At 41.0% G+C, this 23949-nt stretch overlaps 1 protein-coding gene across 1 annotated transcript in view; it reads right to left on the reverse strand.

Moving 5' to 3' along the window:
• HHAT (hedgehog acyltransferase) overlaps positions 1 to 23553 on the reverse strand; it is a 153123-nt gene extending 129570 nt beyond the window's left edge. The window contains exons 1-8 of the mRNA XM_082048471.1: positions 23450 to 23553; positions 22948 to 23084; positions 21535 to 21602; positions 19832 to 19945; positions 19018 to 19212; positions 17525 to 17737; positions 13990 to 14161; positions 7164 to 7314 (exon numbers count right to left, since the gene is read on the reverse strand). Coding sequence (XP_081904597.1) covers positions 7164 to 7314; positions 13990 to 14161; positions 17525 to 17737; positions 19018 to 19212; positions 19832 to 19945; positions 21535 to 21602; positions 22948 to 23041 — 1007 coding nt within the window. The 5' untranslated portion in view covers positions 23042 to 23084; positions 23450 to 23553. The remainder of the gene's footprint in view (positions 1 to 7163; positions 7315 to 13989; positions 14162 to 17524; positions 17738 to 19017; positions 19213 to 19831; positions 19946 to 21534; positions 21603 to 22947; positions 23085 to 23449) is intronic.
• Between the last annotated feature and the right edge of the window lie 396 nt (positions 23554 to 23949).

The following is a 23949-nucleotide window of genomic DNA, read 5'->3' on the forward strand; positions in this document are numbered from 1 at the left end:
TAAAATAGTTTGTATCTATGCAGAGCTCATGTCAAATACTGTGAAGAATGGGCTTCATGGGTGATCAGCAGTAGGTGGGCTTAGCTTGTTAAAAAAGCCCAGCAATTTTAAATTACAGTAACAAAGCAGTCACCACACAAATAGATTTCCAGTAATTATGCAATTTATGCAATCCAAGAAGGATTAGGGTGCTTCATTATTGCCTCGTTTTACACTCTAAAGAGACAAATAATAGATTTTCTTTTTTCTCTACTGAAGAAATTTAAGGAGCTTTTTAAAGCTTTAATATAACCAGTAAATTAAGCTGTACAGTAGATAAGAACTGTAGCATGCACTAATTTGGCTGACGTCAAAAGCAATTAAATCTTTTGTCTCTATCAGTGAGAGAATGACTAACCAGTCCAGAACTAAAGTCTTTCCCATATTCAGGTGACACACTAGTTAAAAACAATGTGTCACAGATCAATGCCCTGCTGTAAGCATCAAGCCAGTTAATGTAAAAATACAACAAGTAAATCAGGAAAAGTGTTCTTTCTCAACTTCAAAACAAGTTATTCCACCGCTAAAAAATGCACACTAATTCTGCAATTAAATGCCCAACTTTCGGGCGAGCAGCTTAAGTATTCAGATAGTGGCAAGCAGGTGCCATGTTTAAAGGTTATATATAATTCCATAGCCTTTCTAAGGAGGGCTCTCCTCACCTGATTCCAGTTGTTACTGCGCACAGCAGCTAGGTATTTCACACAGCAGCACACCTACAAGTACCACAGGGCTGTCAGTGGGAATGACAGAGCGAGTCCTGCCTTATGTTCACCTTTAGTCTTTACGTACCAACAGAAGGGAAAAAAAGAGCGCTTTCCTTTCCAAGACTCACCCATCATCTTCAAAGATCACATAAAAAGCTTCTAAACAACGAAAACTAATATTCTTTAAGCTCTTTAAAGTACATCATCCACAAATACATGCAAACGCAAGCTTTCCATGACAAACCTGTTCTTAAATATTTTATTGTTACTACCAATTTGGGACCCAATTTAGTGTACTTGTCCAGACAGGACACACAAACCATACCTTATGACTTCAAGTTTGCAAAAGAAGGCTTAACATGGCTTACAGGCATTGATGTATTTGGACTTCCGCACACTGCAGCAATATTGATTTCTCCTGTTCTTAAGATTTCAATAGAACTTCCCCTTACTCATGAGCGCTAGGCCATTTCAACACTTTGGGTGTAATTCTATTTAATCCAACTATTCTTTTAAATAATCCTTTTTTCACATTTTAAAAAAATCTTAAAACAGGGTGGGGAAAAAGCACATTTTAATTTTTAAATATAATAGAAATGTTGCACCACTAACTTTTTTTTTTAAAATTAAAAACAATGAGAAGCTAGATCATTAAAAACATTTTTGTTTTACCTGATACACTGTAAAACACACTAGACAACTTTTTATTTGAAAACATCAAAGGCTGGCAATACACCAGAAGTGACACTCCTGATCTCCAGAGGAAAGGGAAATATGTATAAGCCTGTTTTAGCTTTTCTTGTCTCTCAGTTCCAGCTACTGGGTGAGTCCAGTCAGAGGCATGGAATAGGAAGCTTTCAAAAACATAGCTGTCTACATCTATAGGATAAATACAAAACCAATCGCCTCAAAATACCTGATCCTCTTGCAGCTGACTGCTGTAAGGCCACTTACACCACTTAAAGTAAGATTCTCTGTCCATAGCACAAGTAGGTTTGGCCCAGCACTCTCTGCCCAGGCACAGATCCGAGGGAAGATCCTCCTGGAGCTCTGGGAAGCAGCTGATGCTGTCACTGCCGACCCTGCCACAGCAAGGTGGGCAGCAGGGCTGAGCCACACATCTGGATGTGCCACACATCTGGGTGATTTAGACTGAATCCCTTTCTCTGCACTGCCACAGAGATGTGGAGCTCCTTTTTGCTGCCTGCCTCTCCTTCCCTCATGCAAATTTGCAAAGAATCTGTAACAAAACTGACTCCTGAGGATACCCGCGATCCATCATTCAGCATCTGTCCTTTTTCCCCTGTAATTAGCTCCAAATGAAAGGTTGCACAGCAGCGATTTGCTTTTATTACTAGCGTATTATCAGATAACTAAACTCATGGGAATGAGAAATTTAAGGAGAAAATCTGCCATCTCAAACTTCAGACCATCCATCAACTTATTCAGAAGCACCACAGCAAAAGAGCACTACAACACTCAAAGAGAAAGCAAGAGTCCTACATGAGAATTTGTTAAAGTACAAGCCTCTAAACTTGTAAAAGCACCTTCTTCTGAGCCCAGATGCAGGGATGTCATCCTCAATACACATGGCCACAGCACAGCTCCACCTATGTTTGTGTTACCTTGTGCCAGACATTAGCTATTTGGGAATTTACGGAGGCAAGCTTCCAAAACAAACTGAGAGAAACACCATTTCTGATCTTATTTAAATTTCTTTAATGATATAACATAAAGCCTTCCAGGAGCCTACTCATCTTCCTGCTCTGGCAGGGGGATGGGACTAGATGATCTTTAAAGGTCCCTTCCAATCCCCAACATTCTGTGGTTCTGTGATAAGTTTTAAAACTCAACTCCCAAAATGATTTATTCCAATACAAAAATCAGAAGCCCAAAGAAGGAAAATACATGATAAACTGAGCTGAGAGAGTGAGAAGCACAGGTGACAACAGACTTTGATAATTACTTTTTTCCCCCTACAGGTCAGAAAATCCATTTTTCTTGTTTAAAGATCTATTCCAATCCTCACCACAATCTAATAACAGCAATTAGATGTAAATACTATCAAGTGCTTAAGCCAGAAATAAGAGATGGTAAGTTTTTGCTTTCTATTCACCATTCCAAAATTACTGCATGGGGAGACAGTGATCCCTTGTGCTCACACTCACACATAGCATCAGTGTGGCACTTGTTCTTTTCCCAGAAATGAACCTGAAAGGAAGGGAAAAGGCTCTGTGTGGTCCTTTCCAATAGACACACACAAGGAACTGTTTCCTGAGCAGGGAAGGTTTCAAGAACAACAATGAACGTAGACAAAAAGTATCAGGATGAGGAAGAAACAGATGCAGAGCAGATTACATTTTCATTTGTAGACCTATTTTCTGTGGCATGGTTGCAGCAGAGATGTGATCAGCCTACAGAAAAATTCTAATCCATAATCTGGAGCAATTCACTGAGACACTGCATATAGCCCACTTCTTTCTGTACAAGGCAAGAAATGCTTTTGCAATAACAAGGCAGGTAAACCAGACTGAACAGCAGCCAGTTTCTTTCAAATTCTAACCCAGACACCATGTTTGGATGTCACCAGAACATCTATGGGATGAACTTAACACATGTTCATATAAAAGCGTGTATGTGTGTCTGTGCACACCAAATATAGCCCTCCTAGTCTACTCATTAGCGTGCAAAAAAATGGGGGGGTAACTTACGTCAGACTCCTGTGTGGTCAAGAGTTGCAGTGTTATGTACAAGGTAGAATCTGAAACTTTAAAGCACAGCAGATGAAAGCAGCCAGGTCTTTCTCCATCATTGCATTACTTTATTTTTATCTGGTGGCATGTCTTAAACTCCCTTTTCTTTAGTTCAGATGAAATTCCATTTTGTTTGAAATCTGCCTTTCAAATGCTACTCCTTACTGCCTTTCTGAAAAACCTCTACCCTTGCTGAGGCTAACCTGTATGAAACACACAAAGTTTTAACACAATTTGTCCCCAACAACCTTGTCTCCAAATTATTTTGGGATAAGATACCTGGGAATGTGGAAGTTTTAAAGTGTAAAGGCAGGGGAGTTATGCTTCTGCACATCTCTTACCAGTCTGTGACCAGACATAACTGGTTTCTTATACCACGCTGTTCCCACAGCATGCCAAAACACATCTGATCAATGTACTCAACATCTTTGCTGATGAACCCTTGCCACACTCAGTAACATAGTACGGAAACATAAAAATGGCAGCACAACAGGTTTTTTTTTTTTTCCATTAACATCATCTGTGCTAAATATCCTAATTTACAAACTGACAAGTTATCTTGCGGAATACATTGCCAAAGTCATTCACTGAAGTGTTCAAAATTGATATAGGATTTATATACGTGCTATCTATTGTTTTGGTAGTTTCCATACCCTTACTCCCCACTAGGATATTTTTCCATATTGAACAAATCTGCAAGTCTCAGCAGCAGCACTTTTTCTAGTTGTACTACACAATTCACCTCCCACCTGAGAAGCTGTGTGGCAGCTATCAGCCTTGACCAGTTCTTTAAAAGCATTTGTAAGCTTCCAACAACATTGGTTGCTCTCAAATGAGACATTACCATGCTTTTAACCTCAGTCAGAAAAAACAAGTTTCAATTCCTCATGACTTAACATAAAGCAGACATTGAAAACTCTAAGTTGACGTGTCACTGAACTGCTGCCCCATCTGGAAGTCAGGAGCTCAAAATCTCTTTTTCACAGCTATAATCAAGCTTTTGAATAGTACTAAATTTATCATGCATTTATTAGCTATGCAGCTGCATATTTAGCAAGATAACAATATCGTTGTAAAATGAAACCAGAGTATTTGTCTTGAAACCTGTATTTGTCTTGAGACAGTAAACAATATTGCTAATTTTTCAACTCAAGCAACTGCCTTGATTAAATAAAATGCAAATTTGGCAGAATATACTATAAACTTGATAACTCCTTTTTAATTAAAGCCTTTTATTTCTAAGTTTGAATGGACACAATTTGGTTTATAGTTTAGTACCATAAATAAGGAGGCAGAATACCCAATTTGTTTTTCTAATACCTGCTTCGATTTTCAGTTCTAGAGAAATTTTAGACAAGCTGCAATATCTTTCTTACCCTCCTCATTGAAAGCTCTTCTGCCTGCTGTATCACATTGTGAATTAAATCAGTATACATCAATTATAACGGACACTGGCCTGGATGCATCAGATCAAAATCTTTGTTGCTGTGCTCAAAGGACACCAGGTGGTGGTGGAAGACACCTCAGTAGCATATTTGCATTACTACAAACGAAGTATTTAGCACTTCAAGGAAACAGTGTCACTGTTCATAATGCTTCACAACACAAGCTGTCCCCTTTCACCATTTTTTTGCTAGCTTTTATGCTAAATCCACTATTTCCACATGTCCTCTCCTGTTCAGACAGTCATACAGTTTAGAAACAAAGGCTATTTTCACTTTTAACATAGGTGTTCCTATATAACATACCAAAACACATAAAAAGACTGCAAAGCCTCTGGGTAGTAGTGATTGAAGAGTTTCACTGTAAAGGCATAGGTGCATCATAATTCAGGGATTCAGACAGCAAGCTATGTGAGATTTCTTAGATAGTTGAGATTGACCCATAATTCACTAGCAGCTGTAGGAAATTCTACTATCCATAGAGTTGTACATCAAATCATCTGTATATAAACTAATTTTTTTTAAAACCTTCAAAGCAAACAAACAAATCCCGTCTGTAAGATAATTTTATTATTATTTCTGCACTGAATGTTTGATACATGTATGAATGAAATACTTGAGCAAACTGTAAACATCAGCAGTTCATTTTTTCTTCTGTAAAAAATAATGAAACTTTACGCTTAGAAACTAGTTTCAATTTTCTTATTACTGTTATGGATTTTTTTTTTTAAACAATACCCAATGTTTCTACTGTGATACACCGCACATCTTCACAGGCATAAAGTACCTTTTCATCATTTGTTACCACAAACATCTGTTTGACACAGAAGTTCATGGAAAGGGTTGTCAGGCATTGGAACAGGCTGCCCAGGAAAGTGGTTGAGTCACCATCTGTGGAGCTGTCTAAAAGACATGTAAATGACGTTCCTAGGAACACGGTTTAGCAGTGAACTTGACAGTGCTAGGTTAACAGTTGGACTTGATGACCTTAAAGGCTTTTTCCTGCCAAAAAGATTCTATGATTCTATTTGGCACCTCCGGAGCAATACGCAGATTCCCTGGAATAATAGCTGGGAGTGGAGATTCTGTTCTCAGGAGAGTGCCTGGTAAAAGCCACAGATTTCTATATTAACTCTGTAGGTCATAAGTTCAGTTCAAGCTCCAGAAGAGATTTTAAACAGAGGCATTTGCTAGTAGCTCAAATAATTTTTAACAGTTCATTTGTTTTCTGTACTCTATTTCCGCTGCACTTTTTTGAATACTACTTAGCTACAGTTGCCAACTAGTATAAACTACAAAGCTTTCTTGTTACAACTAGCGTCAAGCCAAAACTAAAATTAAAATGAAGCTCCGATAATACCAGGCTTGCTGTTTTTATGAATAAAATGAAAAAGCTTTATTCATACTGCAAAGCAGTCAGAGATCAAATGGGGTAAGCACCATTGTGTTAAGCTCCGCACTAAAAAGCTCACAAGTCTAAATCATTTTATGTCAAGCTTCTAGAAGTCTGGGGCACAGCATTCCACAGACTGGGGGAACTAGAAATAGTGGAGAGGAAAACAAGGGAAGGGAGAAGTGAATCCATTGTTACATGCAGGCTGAACATCAAGCAGAATCCACCTGGGAGAGAGTTCTCAGGGAAAATACTTCAGTGATCACTGATTTAAGGCAACTGTAAGATTCAAAATGATATTTTTTTGTGAAATATTGTACTGTTTGAGAAAGTCATCGTACATTATAAAAAGTCACCGTTTTTCGAAGTATTTTTAATGTGTTGAAGACTCCACTGCATGACTCTACATATTAAAGTTTTATAACTACAGTTTTCTTTGCAGGGTGATTAACCAAGCATTTATTTCCCTTCTCTAGAGGGATATCTAGTTGAAATGTGGGTTTTATACCAAGACTGAAAAATGAGCCATTTAATAGATATCTGGAAAAAATTATTGCTGTTTAGTGAAGCTGAGTAGGCTGAGTAATTCTAATATTTAAGAGGATGAAAACGCTGAAAGGGGCACTTGCCGCTACCCTCTGCAGTGTGAAAAAGGCAACAAAATTGAAATTCATTTAGAAAGAACACAAGACAAATCACAGGGGTGAAGGAAAAAGCACAAGGACACAAAAGCAAACGTTTATGTGCCCATGAGCACACACATACGTGTTCTCATACTCTTACTGTCATATATCAGTAATAAGCTGTCTGAGAAGCAATAATGACTGACCTCCACATTTTAGTGAAACTGTGCATGAGGCTCACACAGCAAGGCAGAGCTGGAGGCTTCAGTCCATCCATTTGGAGGAGGAGGGCAGGAATGCCATATAGAACCAGGTATTTCACATAAAAAAATAGCACTTGAGCTAAAGCCAGGCCACCTAAAAGAAAAAAATAAAAATATCATACCTTAAACAAGTCCTGAAATACTTTTAAAACCTGTTAATACTGATTACTTCCAAACAGCCATTATTCAAAGAACTAAAGCAAGCACATCAGCTGATGTGATACACAATACCAACTTTTTTAACAGCTATAGGACACAAGCTCATGCAATTATGACTTCAGGCACACACACAAAATAATACCATCATTCCAATGTAAAGGCATAAGTTTTATCTGTAGTTCCACTTAAAAATATCTTCGGACTGTGGGTATTAACTGCTATGAAAAGCAAACACTGACTTACATTGAGCTAAAAAAAAATCAGAAAATACCGATATAAGTGATGAGCATTCACCACAGAGACAATATTCTTTTTTATCTTTGAAAAAACCCAACCAACCACTCCTCACTTGTTCCGGCAGAACAGGTATAAACAATGGTTATCTTTGCAGCTTATTTTAATAGCTCCACAAACATTCCATGTACTGTCAGATTATATGTGTTCCCCAAAACACAAATTTCAGTTTTCAAACCCATGGGACAAAGGCCTCCCTTAAGATGCTCTAGCTGCCTGATTTACGAAGGAGAAATTTTGGCACCTAGCACAGCTGTGAGATGAAAATCATATCGACTATTTTCAGAGTTATTAGTGATACAAGTAAAAATTTTAGACTGCATTACAAATAAAGCAAGATTATTCAAAATAATATTTTACATGGTATTTGGCCACTAATCATAAGGAAAAAAATCAGTGAAGAGCAGAGACCAACACCTTCACAGAAACTGGTGAGAGTTTACTCCTTCTAAAAGTTCCACTGACTTTAGTGAACTTTTCCATCTGACCAACAGTTGATACAAACACAATCTAATCCCAAGCAAGGGAAAATAAAATTATTATAACTTCAAAGCAGATATATATATATTAAAAAAAATATATATATATAAATAAATATATATATATAAAACCCACAATTGTTACATCATGTTCTTTTCCAGTGTTTTGCTTCCCCTCACTGAAATTAACTAACTTGTGATTTGACTGCAGTACTTTATATATTTAATGTAATTTTAAAGTCTCCCAGTAGACTTTCATTGGAGACAAAGTTTTCAACCTGACTCCAGCAGTACACGTCTCTGAAAATCTAAATCATCGTATATTATGGATGACAATGAAAGGTTAAACATTAAAAATTCATCTAATATGTAACAACCTAGGGTGAAGTTCTGGCACTAATAATGTAAATTGCAGAACTCCTGCTGGCCTATACATGGCCAGAATGTTGCTGCTACAATCCAACATTTTTAGTTTTAATATCACGTTCCATGTGCATGATATAAGACATAGTTGTGCCACACAAGATAAAAAGTGATGTTAGAACAAAATACCTAGACATGAAGCTTATGGTATTTTCCTTCAAGGGAAGCAGTCATCTAGTATTCAGTAACATTCTTCCCCAGAGAAAAACAAACAATCAGAAGCACAATCTGAATACGAGCCAATTAGCTACACATTAGATTACTGCTAAATCATCTATACAGCCAACTTTCTGCTTTAATTCCCTTCTCATTCAGTTTCTCATTTCCTTTCTGACAAATTTCATTGGAGAGCTGAATGCTGATACCCACACTAACTGATTATGAAGATCACAGTTGTACGTGCACTGGTAAAATTCAAAATCCTTTGGCTGTGCATGGTAGAAAGACAGATTTAGAGAGACAGACTACCACCCTCTTGAAACCCCCCCCCAAAAAAAAAAAATCAATATATTTGATTTTAAATCCAACAACAAAAGATTATGCATTCTCAGATACAGTTATAATACACAAGTTTCAAGAAAAAAAGGGGCATTTTCACCATCTCTAACAACATACATCTAAGTTGTTATTACTGTTAACTAACATGCTCAGCAATTAAAAGCTGAGTGAAGGAAGAAAGGTGGGGTGTTTGGAGCAATGGTGTTTGTCTTCCCAAGTAACCATAACACACAACGGAGCCTGGCTGTCCTGGAGATGGCTGAACACCTGCCTGCCCATGGGAAACAGTGAATTAATCCCTTGTTTTGCTTTGCTTTTGTTTTATCTAATATACTCCATCTCAACCCACGAGTTCTCACTTCTACTCTTCCAGTCCCACCAGGAGAGTGAGCAAGCAGTTGTGTGGTGTTCAGTTGCCGGCTGGGGTTAAGCCACAACATGAGTAAAAAAAAGCAGTCATAAAAGTAGGTTAATTGCCAATACTAAACTGGAAGTTTAGCCTGCGGGAAAGCTTATTAAAAATTTACTTCCCTCTCCCCACTTCTTTCTATAAAGCAGTGAACAACTCAATATTTTAGAGAATAAAGTCTTACTAATTTTTCTGATTCATGTTCGTATTTCCAGTTTTCAAAACAGACAAAGATGACAAGTATTCATCAGATTTGCCTTATCATTACCTTACAGAATGGAAAAAAAGTCATATTTCATTACCATTCAGACAGATGCACAGACAACCTAATTTCAATAGCAAACCACTACCTGCTTCTTAAAATGAACTTGGAAATCCATTTCTTATCTATAGATTTATTAGAAAAAGAACCACACCACATCAAAACCAGCATCCTACATCCAACTCACGCAGACTACTCTGAAGGTCTCACTTTCAAACAGGCACTTACACAACATTTCTTCTTTTAACAAATCAAAACATGAAATCACCAAGTACAGATTAAACCAGGTTGCTCTCCACCTTTGAACAGATCATATCATTCCAGATTGACTTACATACTGCTGACATGAAAATAAATACCCTTTTGGAGTACTAGAGCCTAGTTAATAATTAAAACAGCGATAGCTAATTCACACTAACTTGTGCATGCTTCACTAGGACAAGCAAATGGCACATGCCAAGACCAATAAATTAAACCCACGGAACACTCACAGCTTTGTATCATGCATGCAGAGACGTACATATGAGATGTACGGATCAGACACACACCTCTGACAAAACATGTATATACAGATTCCTAGTCAAATATATTTTCATAGTTATTAGTATCCTGAATTAATCCAGTGCACCAATGGTATTAGACAATACATTCTCATGCAAAATTCTGGCTTTCATCATTCCTTATACCTTGTCAGACTGACATGAAGCTCTCCTCAGATGGGCAGAGATAAGTAAATGGTGCTGCAGGCTAAGTGTGAAGCCTCATAAGGAAAATATAGGCAGCATTTAACTTCTGCATTTTCAGAATCAGACAACACACAAATTAACAACACTCATCATCCATTCCAGTTTCTATATAATGACTGTACCCCAACAGAGTGAATGCTACCATTGATATGCTTACGTTGTCACAGCGAAGAAAAAAATAGAGCAGTTATTTAAGATCTTTAAACTAGTGCTGTTGAGCTCCCTGTTACTACATAAAGTCAGTGTATCTGTCATTGAGCTGCAGAAGCCTCAAGAACATGTTGGAAAGGACAACAGTTCTTCCATCCATAGTACAACAACAACAACAGAGCAGAGCATGTGCCACATCATTGTTTATCCAAGAGACAGGCCTCATCTACCCAGATTACATAGCCAATAAATGAACTGGAGGATATTCAACAAGCAAAGGGTAAGCAAGGCTGCAATGCCCTCCAAGCCTTTGAAACACTGTGGTATTACATCATGAGAAACACACAGCCCAGCTGGGTTATCTGGGACAGAATGTGGCTTCCTCTAGAAAAATGTTCGCATTCGGAAGAGTAGAACACACAAACTAGACATTTGCAAGTGAACTGGAAGGAATGAGGTAACATAACCCATACGCCAAGAGTGCTGTGACAGCGATGCAGGCACTGGCTTGTAAAGGGCATGGAGAAAGGAACCTCAACATTTGACCTAAGAGGATCTTTGGTTTAGTTGCAAAATGACACAGGTTTTTACATTTTAAAAAGTTTTAAAAAAGAAACACTATACAATTCACAAAGTGTACTAACAGTAGCTAATGAACACAAAGAGTGATACTGGATGCAGCTTGCATCTTTGTAACAGTAAAATACACAGGCATCAAAAGCAGGCATGCACCATTTGGTATATTGCTGTTTCTAGAAACTCATTTGGCCTAATTCCTTCCACACATGGGAAAATACTTCTCTTACTGTTTGGTAGCACATTCTCCCAGGTACTATTTTTTCTTCAGTTAATACCTGTGTGTACCCAGTAATGTAACTTCAGCACTTCTGCCTTGTCATTTATAGCCATGCACATTTATTAATGTTGTACACTGGCATTTTTAAACAAGCACTGCAACTCAGGGTTTGGTTTAGGCTTTTCTGTTTGTTTTGATTGGTTTTAATTTTTTTTTTTTTCCCATTTCTGTGCAGTCTCACCTCACAGGAACACCACACAAAGCAACAGAGAACACTGTGTACCTTCACACTTCTGAGGTGTACACTGACCATCATCTTGGCCCTTAAGATGTCAAATCTCTTTGCACGTTTGTCTTTACCTGCACTGCTGGAATTCATTGCTCAAAAATAATCCAGAAGAAAAATGGAGAAGCAGTTATAGCCTCCCCAATTAGGGCTGATTACAGCTGATTGCAAAACAGCCTCACATCCTTTCCCCTAAGTTTACCAGGCTATCAAGGCAGCCAGGCATCACAATACAAGTAGATGCTTTGTGCTGCTTTGAAGCTGCTGTAGTTAAATGGGAAACACAAAATGAACAAATAACCTCAGCAGTGCAGAAAGGTTACTATACCATGTGGTTAATCCTCCCAAGTCAACAACAAGCTCCTTCCTTGGTGTCAAGACTATTATCTGATGAAACTGGTGAAACAAATAACGCAAAATAACTGGGGGGAGTGTTTGGCTCTATACAAGAACTGGTGTAGAGGCACAGTAAGATCCATAAAGATCAATAGAAAAATATCACCAGTACTCTTACTCATATATCAGTGGCTCCCTAAAGAAAGTCACAACAGTGGCCCTGTCACTTGTTTGGCTCTAAGGACACCAGTATAATCATTGTGATAAAACCTGCAGACAAAACATTTTAAGTGACAAACTTCTGCCTCAATCTCATTTGCACTATAATATTTAAACATTGCTTTCATTACTAGAAAGACAAAGCTCAATGACAGTAGGGTTATACTTTGAACACCTCTCCACAGAGGACTTGTTTAAATTCAAATGATCATATTTTAATCAGGCAGCTTTACAGTCCAAGCTTGCTTTAACACTGGCTTTCATCACCTGTTGCTTCAAGGCATTTTATCTGTTCAAAATGCATTTTAATTCTTCAGATACAACACTTGATTTCATCAAATAAATATACAACCTACTTGGCTGTTGTCCGGAGAGTGAGTTTTTCCACCTTCCCCTCCTCTTTTTTTAAAATCAACATTGGTAGTCATAAGTGAGGGAGAAACCTGCCAGTAACACCAAAGCTGGAATATTTTGTCCTCAACTCCATAGCCTTGCCTGCCTTATTCAATGGCCAGCACGTATGAGGTTCCACATGCTCAGCAGTATCCAAGCGTTTTGTCAGACATACAGTCAACACCAGGAGCTAACAGGTTTAATTCATCAATGAACTGACACTTAGAACAGATGAAAACTCAGAATCCACTTTGTAAACAGTGCCTGAGTGAGGAGGGGTAGAACAAACCACAGAGGCAAACCTCTCACTTTCTGCTCTCACTCTTTTTTATATATAAAAATGATATTTCAAAATATATATTAAGTGCATATATATATATATAAGCATACAGAGCACACACATTGCCCTCTACTGACCAGAGTCCAATACATCAATGTCCTCCAACACATACACTGATCATCCATGATCTCAAATGAATGCTTGACAGGACCATACCAGTGTGTGTGTGTATCAATTCCTGTTACTTGCTGGTACAGTAAGAGGCTTCTCCTTCAATCCAGCAATTGGCTTTTTCAGAACCCAGTTTTAAAGGCCTGGGGTTCCTCTGCTTGCATTTCTCCTACCTGGTGATACACATAGCAGGACAGTGGAAAAATCAAACCGACCACATACACCAGTCGCTTACAGATTAGCCTATGTCTACTCACATACCAGCACCCAAAGCCCTTGCTGTTTTATGCTACATTCGTCAGCACTCTCTTTTTCCCCATAGTTAAGCATTTTAATGAAATAGCAGAAGGCTGGAAGGGGCAGAAGAAGGGGAAGTCAAGCAGGAATACAGAACTGAATGGCACTGACTGCTACTTTCAGGTCACTTTGTAATTCCTTCCCTCTCTTCTTTTCCTGAGTACTGTCATTTTAACTTTCAACATGAATACAAACTAGAAACATCAAACAGAGGGAGATCAATAAGCACTTTAATTCTTAACATCTCCTCTCCTCCTACTAAAACTAACCTTTTTGTTTTAAGCTTCTATAACTTTATTGGGGGGAAGCTACTTTAAACCAAAGTTTAGACACACTTTATATTGAAAAAAATACAGAGTATTTTTTTAACTTAGGAAGCAGCTCAATAAGTTCAACTGTGAGCTTCCTATGGGATCTACTTGTTATATTAAGTCTGTACACTACCTTTCTGACAGCAACCAGCCATAATGTACTATTCACAAGTACCTACAGATGGACATAAAAGAGAAGTGGACTGGGGTTCTTGAAGTGGAGGGAAAAGGAAGATTTCTGCTATTGTTTCTATACTCACCCAAGGCCCAGTATGATGCAGCTTCCAAAGGTGGAACACTGCTGTAGAGAGCATGGATATACATGAGGTGAATCATCAGCTCTGCCAGGCACCACCAAAAGATAATACGAATTATCCCCACAATTAGGATGCCGAGATTGGTCTTCAAACTGAAGGTTTCTTGTCTTCTCATCTAAAGAAGAGATCCAAAGAAGTTATATGGTACATAACTGACTTTTATTTAAATACTCATCCTGAGAACTTTTTACAATTTCACTTGCTATTCATTATTATTACTAAGGGACCATTTGACTGCACTATTTGGAAATTTCTGACATACTCGAGGGAGACTGGTCTGTCCATTCTCAATCTTGGCAAGCAGGAGAAATCAACAAGAAGCCAAAAGTGAACATACACTGCACCAAAGTGTTGTAGAAAAGGCCAGGCAAATGCTGTTAACCTGAACAGAATTCAAACATGAGATACTTTTCTTTAATTCCTGTAACTTGATCAACCTCTAGAGATAATAAAAAATGTTTAAAGAAACTACAGCTACAAAAGAGAAGCTTTTCCAAGCAGGAGTCCTAAAAAACACAATGACTGCTCACTCTTAAAATACCTCCAGCTCTACCAGCTGCATGAGACTTGAGGACAATTCTTCATCTTTCTCCTGTAGCATCGCCACGGTCAGCAAGACCTACATGACATGCTGAGCAAATGGCAGTTAAGTGCATGTTAAATATCAGATAAGACAAGGCTTGCAGTTGACAGGCTTCAAGACATCCCAGACACCCTGCTAACTATAGTAAACACATTGGTATACTATTATTTTAACTTCTTCCCACAGTAAAAGAGAATATGAACTAATAACAGAAACACAGAATTGTCTAAAAATGTAGTAAAATTTTGTACATCTATCATTGCACGTGTGCACAACAACTCCAGTCTCTAACTGGCCACCAAAAACACATGTAACAAGAATAGCAATCAACCCACCTGCACAAACAAAACCCCTAATTGCCAGCACACAGCACAGCTAACATGCAGTTAAGCTCTGCTCACTTACAAATGAAGCAGGACACTAATTTTGAACATTCATTTCTACCTATTTGACGAAAGCTTGGAGACTACCATCATAGGGTTTTGCACAACACACATTCAAGCCCATGACTAGAACTCTATGATGTGCTTCAGTCCAAGAATTCAACAAGGCCATTGATTAAGTGTCACAGTCTCTTATTTTTGCCTGGCAAGAGATGCCAACTGCCAGCATTTGTATTATGCTCTTTAGGCCATACAGCAGTTTCTCCAAGTCCAGGACTCCTGCTTTCCAGTGTGCTCAGCAGGAGCACTTGTCTCAGCTTCAGTGAAGGGGTTCTGCAGGTGGTCTTTCCTGATAGCAGAAATAGACACTGTTTCTGTTGCACACATTGAATCAACTGCTGGGCAGTGCAAACTTCAAAACCCTTCTCCAGCCTCACCTGTCAAAGCAACATCCTCTGGCTCAGGTAAGAGCTCTGACAATGCACTTTAGCAAACACCAACGAGAAACACACTAAGGTTGATCAGTTTGGCCCATCTTTATTGCTTTAGCCAAAGAGGTCTGTGCATATTTAAATGAGAACTTACTGCAAATACAGGCATCCTATTCTCAATCTTTTTTGTCCTCACACCAAGAATAGAGGGGGTCTTGGCTGAGCCATATCCAATGAGCTCAGTTTCAAAGCAAGATCCCACACACACTTTTTCCTACCAGCTACCCCCAAGCTGCTCTCAACATGGTGCTTCACTGGTCTTCTGAAACATTCCTTAAAAAAAAAAAAAAAAAAAAAACAAACAAACTCTCCTCCTGCTACAGGTACAAAAATATAGTTGAACACACTTCAGAAGCTACAAAACAAACAGTTAAAGTTACTTCAGTTTCTATGCAAGCCTATATGGACTTTTCCTACAACATCCAAGCTCAGGATAACAACATTCAGCCTTGCCTCCTCCAAAGCTACTGAAGACAAATGAGCTTATGACTTGTCATTCAGAGGTCTACCAGAATCTCACTTTTCACTTCCATAAAGCCCAGTCTATTTGCTGTGGCGTGATCAGAAAATTCTATAAACTGAAACAGCAGGTTTATGGTTTTAAATGTCCATTCGCCTGCTTTATCCCAATGATATTAGCTATAGATACTACAGGTGGTGATTATGCTTCTTACTCAAGTGTGCAAGAAATAAGGAAAGCAATAAAGCATGGAAACCTGGGGGTTTCCCAATCATGTAGAAGCAGGCCGGAAAAGCAGCCTGCAAGGCACTAGAAAAAAACATGCAGTACGATAGGTAGGTCTTTCACATTAAAGCAGCTCCTCAGCTTGCTGAAGTCTGAAGTGTTTCAATTAAATCATCAGCTGTTCTCACACCAACATGAGGGAAACTGGAGTATTCAGGAATTCCTAACACAAACCAGCAGCTTTCTGTGACTCTGAAATATGTTTCAGAGTTAATAAGCAGGTGCTGCTGAAAATGTTACATTATTCCATCTGATGGAAGAAAACAAAAATTCAGCTCAGCAGCTACATGCTAAAATTATGAGCCCCCTCCAAATGTAACAACATATCAGTGGCTCCCTGGTTGAAGGGATGAATATGATGTCAGACAAAAAAAAGAGATTGCTTTAGAGACCCAAACAATTCATAAACTCCACGGACTAAGTAAAAACTGACATACTTTGCATCACCATTAAGTAGGAAAAATATTATAGAATCAGTTCTAGATGCTTTTACTGAAGTCAGAATATGCAGGAATGAAAAACCCTTTTCTGTAGGTTTGTGGTTTATTTTCAAAGTACCTCATTGAGGGAAAAATCTTTATTTCAGAAAGAAGAGAGATCAGAGCCTGATAGAGAAGATTAATGATCCAGCCTTCAAAACCTGTTTTGCTTTCTTTCCACTTTCTCTAACACTGGAACCTAATCAAACTCTCTTTACCCAAGCACTACAGATAAAGACTTATTTTGAAATTATATTTTGACTAAATATATTCTCAGTGTTAGTTACCAGCCTTATGCAAGTTCAGTATTATGACACAATTAGCATACAAACATAAATACTCAAGACTGGTTTCTAACTACAGCCTTCCCTTTTCCATGCAGCATACTTCAATGCTTACAGAGAAAAGGATGATAGATACAGACCAACGTTAGGAACACCATCTGTTTCAAAGTCTCATCTGTATCAGTTTTTGTCAAGTAAGTAAGCAGAAAAAAATAAAAACTCAGGCTTACTTGTAAACTACATTACAAAAACACAAGGTTAAAAGAGCATCTCAAGGAAAACTAGATGAAATTGTCTACCTAACATTTTCTCATGATTGATATTAAAAAAAAAAAAAATCTCTCAAGATCGGGGGCAGGAAGGAGGCAGAAATCAACCTATTATGCTTTATCTGTTCCCAAAATACAGGGTCTGTGTCTAGATTCAGCAGCTGAAAGGAGATCTTCACCCAATTCACCTGAGGTACAGATGCACTGAAAATGTATAACTGTGTGATCTTAAAACCACCATTACCTGCTTACTGAATTCATCAAAATTCATAAGAGGTCCATTGTGGAATGTGGGATAATAAAACACATATGCCAGCATCCACAGGAATGAGTGGGATGACTTCTGGGCAGGTCCATGCCAGCAGTACTCCAGGCTGAAGCTAGTGCAGAAGAGACCACGGACAGACAGTGTGAAGAGCAGCAGATAATACTCATTTTCAGTGTCATACCACCTTCTCTGCAAGACAAAAAGCCAGAATACAACAGTGCAAAGCTGTGTTTTCTATGCAGCAGGACAGCAATGTCCACCCAGATCCTAATTTCCAGGATCACTGGTAGCAGGAAGAAACTAAAGCAAACAGCAGCTGGAACAAGCATCTAAAGTGAACAGCACTATTTAATGCATACACAACAAGCACTGGCTGTTGATGAAGAAAGGGTCTCCAGAGGTACTGTAGCCAGCATAAAGAGACAATAGTTTGATTTCAGAAACATATTAAGTTGTGAAAAACTGTGACAGCAGAAGAGCTTTTCTTACAGGAATGCCATTATCTCCCTCAGGTTTGGTCCAGTAATACAATATCCAAACCAGCTGGCAATCCTACTGACAGCCAAGGGATTGCTCGGGCTGAAGCCAAGGCTGCAGTTCAGATCTGAAAGAAATAAGAAAGCCCGAGACTGGCAAGATATTACTGAGCCTTTATCAAGTTTTTGACACTCTGTCACACCTGTTTCCAACAACACACACATACATCATCAAAAAAACCTTGGAAATGTCAGCACAGTTTGCCTTTTTTTTCTTTTTGCATTTGTATTGCAGTGGGCCTTTTCCTCCTCTCAGCAAGACACAAAGCTGTCTACACCACACAAAGAGACCCTACCCACTCATCTCCCCTCTGCACTTCCCCTGTGATCAGAACAACAAGCCTTAAAACATATGCCCAGTTTTTCCCCTTAGTCTGAGTAAATACAACAAGGACATTTCTTAAAACTGCACAGGAGTTTCTCCCAAGTCTGTACTGCCCAGCAAAAGCCATTAGAGAAAGAGCAAAACAGAACTTGCATCAACCCATTGTGAGCAAGCAACTTGTCTTGTACATATCAAGTGCTAGAGTCTCCCTTTCCACACAGAAGCCTGCAGTCACCAATAAAATACAATCAGGCTCAATTAAACAACTCCTGGATACAAATCCAAAGAACAGCACCTTAAGTTGGTACAATTCTAGCTCCAAATAACAAAAAATATGTTTACTAGAACACAAGTATTGTCACACCTGGTGTGTCACACCTCTTACACATTAAGGTACATACTTTGGTCTCAATGCATCAGCTGAGAAATACAACTTTGCTAACTGTAGGAGCTCTAGCACAAGTCACTGCAGCTCTACTGCTTAAGGTTTTGAGCCATCCTCTGCTTACATCAACTGAAGGGATAGCACTCTGTCATCAAGATAGGTGCTATAACAGACAAACAGCACCATAATTCATCTGATGCTTAATTAGTCCTTCCCACATTACCTTGGCTTCTTCCACAGCTGGTATGCGTAATGTGGACAGCAGGATAAGGGAGGATAACCACGTCAGGAGTGACAGCCGAAACTGAGCCACAGCAAATGAAATCGCTGCATGTAACAAAATTACAGCAAAGCCCTTGATTCCCAGTAACAACCAGCAGGCAGCCATTCCATAAACCATCAAGCACCATGGTTTATACTGTGAGAAAAAGAAAAATGAACAATTTTTAGATTATTATTTCTAGAGAAGAAAACCACTGCATATCTGTGCTACGGTACACAGGGTCTATAGTAGAAACAAATGTAGTTAAAAAGATTAAGAACACATATGAAAACATACAGGGAAACCCAACTGTATCCATAAAGATAGAACGGAAGGGGTTTCTATAGCAGCGTGTGTGAAACTCACAGCCTCCTTGATCTGGCAGAGAACGTAACTTTCTCCTTTCCTTCCCCAAACTAGCAGATGTGACAAAACATGCTAGCTGTTTCCCACAATCATGCAGTCATGCCAAAACCCAAGCAGTCGTCACTTTACAGTACTGGAAAGGAATAACCATACCTGCCTTTTGTGTACAGGACACTGGTTAATGGCACAACAAAGCACACGCTTTCAAGGGTTTGAGGCTGAAGTGTCCAAAGACAGACCTAAGGCAACTTATGTCTTTGCTCTCACCTGTGCATCATTACACACCCACTCACACAATTCACCCCCCAGAACAGTTTCCCATACTCAGTAGCTTCAGTGCTGAGTTCCCCATGCCCAGAGTAAGCTGAAAACCCATAGACTCCCTGCTGTGAAGAAAATCCATACATACCTTCTCTACCAAGAGCCTGGACACTTGTGATACCAGCAGGTGACCAGCCAGAAGCCACAGTATACGTTCCTTTCCCCATTCAATCCAGTAGCTCCACTCAAAGTCAATGGGATCCTGGAGCATCAAGGGAAATGGTCACAAAAGCACATCCTTACAAGATAAGGAAATGTCTCCATAACACACTAGGTCTCTTACCCAACACCACAGAAATCAGCCTGTGGGGAAAAATCTGGCTTCAGCAATACAGTCTCATCACTTACAGAGGTGAGCTCTGACAGCTCCTTTTTGACTTGCAGTGGTGTGAAATTCAGAAAAAGAGTTTTAGATGGCATCACGACTCCTAGGCCCCATGCTAGCACTGAACCTGACCAAGCAGCAATCACTGCCTTTCCCCACAAATGCCATGGGAGTTTTCTAACCATAAAGCGGGTAGCGAGGCAACCACACATCCCTCTGCACCAGGACATGGGAAACAGGCTAGTGACTACACAGAGATGCAACCAGGAACAAGAGTCCCACTTCTCAGGGCTCCTCAGTCCAACACATCCTTGCTTTTATTCACTGTTGAGAAGCTTCTTAGGAAACAACAAATTAAGCTGCTACTACTGTTCCTGACCATCTCTTCAAACCCAGCAAATTCACACCTCTGCTTGCCCTGATCCTTTTAACTTTAGATTGTATTTTTTCACTTCAGACAGAAAAAGAAAACAAACGCTCACAGAGTTTTAGATTCTATTTAACTCAGACAAAGTTTAACCAAGATTTTTTTTTTCCACTTTCCATCAACCTTTTAAGACAGGCAACAGAGAAGCACAGCACAGCTTTCCATGCACACGCCCCTCACCTCTCCTAAGGAATTCTTGGGTGAAAAGACACCTTGCTGGAAGAGAAGCTTCATTCCTTATTTCAACAAAGCCTAGGTAGGTTTTTACCTAAGTGAGGTAAGAGGGATCAGCTGGTAGCCCCTTGTTTCACACAGAGCCCCACTAAAAGTTCATGTCTACAACTGCTTTATGACTTCCTCAAAAACACATGTCAAGGGTCCCTTACCATCAGTGACGGTGGGCCTCAACACCAAAATACTTCCACAGACATGCATTCCTGGTCTTGTGTAGATCATTCTCAATATTAGCTGCATGTCTTCAAAAGGATGTGAGGTCAAACGCAAGCAAGGTGGGAGGTGTTCGGTCATTTTTTGGTTTGAGGCAGAGGGGCCATAGTTTTCTTAGATTTTTTTTTTTATTATTTTTTTTTTTTAAGACCAATCATGTTTATTTAAGCCCTTATGCCCCTAAAATCTGTTATCCTCTATTCTGGACTACAAGCTAACAAAGAAGAAAACACGTTCACTGATGTTAAGTATGATCCAACCAGCCAGTGACACGAAAAAAGGGCTGCAGGAAACATCAAGGGCGATCATAGCTTTTAAGGCCAAACAGAAAAACAGAAGGTTATTAATTGATGTAACAAAGGAGATACACTTAGGCTGGGCATCAATAGGAGAAACAAAACTTTGGTTATAATTCTCAGATCTAGGCACACCTGGGAAGTCCCTCTTCCTCATTAGAAACAGACCAAACTTAACCATGAGTATCCGAATCTGCAAAGTTACTACAAAACTGTGAAGCTAGACCAGAAGCTCAGGAGATCAAAGGGGATAGAGACACAAAATAAATGATGCTAGTATTAATCACTAATCCTACCTTTTTGAGGCCTCGAAAGAGAGTCCCTGGTTCCAGCCCAAACCTTCTGTCCAACACAGCTTCATACTCTGCAGAGAAAGCAAACCTTTGCTAAGGACACAGCAGCCAGAGATGTGGCTTCTGCTGCTCAAGAACGACACCATTCCTGTGTTGCCTCTGCCAATGGGGACACTTGGAGCCAGGAAAGGGCACGACACCATGTCACTGCTCCCCAGGCAACCTACCTGACCAGGTCACAGCTCTGCCTCGCAGCAAAGGCAAAGCCACTGACCCACCCAGAACTTATGCTTTGATTGCCCCTTGCAAGAGGAGCAGTAGCAGACAGGGACCAACCTTTTACCACACAGGAGCTGCACTAATTCCTATTTCCCCATTTTCAGGGCTGTCTGGTTTCTCTCACTGGAACAGAAAGGACACACAGACCTGACAGTGACCAGTACAGCCAGAGTAGGGCAAAGCTGCTCAGAGAAGCCACCTCCAGAGCCCCTACCCATGCAGATTTTTACCAACTCTACAGAAGACACACTGTACACACAGGTGCACAGCCTTGTACCCATTTACACAGCACTTTCCTCACTGCCCTGCAAGTGCCTTTCTGGCACTTCTGTTGTTCCTTTAATAAAGCCAGCTAGGGTCACTACTGTAGAACACCTTAGTAATTAAACCCAACAAGATAAAATACACATTTCCCTAAGGCTCTCTAACTAGCTTTACTTTTATTAGATAATACTCCCTTTATTTCCCTTAAAATATTAGTGTGCCAGAACACAACTTTTTTTCCATTTACAAATTGTCTTTAAGTTGTTCAAAACCTCGCCCCTCCTCTGCACTATGCAGCCACACTGAACCAAAACCAACCCACCACAGCAGATAACAAGAGGCTACACAAAACACAGGTGTGTGTTTGGAAACAAACCAACCTCAAAGCTGCACAGACAACCCAGAGCTGCAGGCAGGGAAGCACCCACCTGCCCTGAAGCCTCTCCAGGTTCAATCCCCACCAAGTACCATCAGGAGGCACAGCTGTTTCAGAACCACCCACCTCCAAGGAGCTGCAGGTGTGAGCACTCAAAAAAGATTCAGACACAACTTCACTAAACTTCCCCCACCTGAGTAGCTGAGCTTCAAAGGTCTCCCTCACAAGTTCCCCAATAACCAAGTGCCAGGACACCACTGCCAAGGGCCTTCCCAGCACCTGAGGCAGAAAAGCCTTGGGACAAAGCTCTCATCCCAGCTAGTACATGACCACCTCTTCCTCACACAGGACTAGTTCACAGCCAGGAAGAACACAGGTGCTCCTTGCAAAGGAACAAAGCAGAAACCAACCCAGAGAGGACAACTCAAGCTGAGCTGCCTCACCAGCCACGGGCAGGATGCGCTGCAGAAGGGAGCACATCTCCGCTGCAAACTTACTTTGAGACACCTGGTGCGCTTCGTAGAAACCGTAGAGGTGAGAGCCCACGGCGAGGAGCCCGTAGAGACGCATCTCCCAGCGCGGCAGCAGCATCGGCCCGGGAGCTGCTCCCCCACTAACCCCGCCGGCCGCCTCCCTGCACGGAAAGAGAACGGGAGAGGTTTCCCCGCGGAAGACAGACGGGCAGCGGGACAAGACGCACCGGACACAGCAGCCACCCCTCGCCGGTCCCTGGCGGCGGGACCCCGGCGGGCCGAGCGGCGGCCACCGACCGCGCTGCTGCTGCCCTGCGGCGGGGCGGGCTCGGGGCACAGAGGGGCCCGGGCTCCGCCGGCAGGGGACGGGAGACGAGCCCTGCCCAGCTGCGACGGCTGCGGAGGGCCCAGTGCTGAAGGCTTGGCACGGCCCAGGTCCGGCGGAGCCCTAGGGGCCGGATCCGGGCTGCTCTCGCCGACGCGGGAGTAGAGAGAGGAAGGAGAGCGGACCGCGCGCCGCTCTTACCTGAGGAGGGCTTCGCCACCGGGAGCGGGAGGAGCAGCAACCACGTCCCCAGGCGCGCCGCGCTGAGACTCCAGCCCCACGGCGGGCAGGCGGAGCCCGGCGGCACACGGCTCCACACCACGCGCGGCTCCGCCCGCCCCCTAACGCGCTGCGGCCACCCCCGCGGTGGGCGGGGCGGGGCAGAGCTCCACGCCCCTGCGCGCCCTCTCCGGGCCGCTGGGCGGCGCTGCAGCGCTCCCCGCCGCGGGGGAGCGAACCTGGCGCGCTGCGCCGGTAGCAGCGGCTTTGCATGGAGATGCGAATTAGACAGGGACCGCTCCCGCCTCCCCGCCGGCTGCGGCAGAACTCGTTTCACAGAATCACAGAATGGTTGGGGTTGGAAGTGACCTCTGGAGATCATGTAGTCCAACCCACCTGCTAAAGCAGGTTGACCCAGGGCAGATCACACAGGAATGCATCCTGGTGGGTTTTGAATGTCTCCAGAGAAGGAGACTCCACAA

Source organism: Streptopelia decaocto, assembly GCF_964273445.1.
Source record: "Streptopelia decaocto genome assembly, chromosome: 3".
NCBI lineage: Eukaryota > Metazoa > Chordata > Aves > Columbiformes > Columbidae > Streptopelia > Streptopelia decaocto.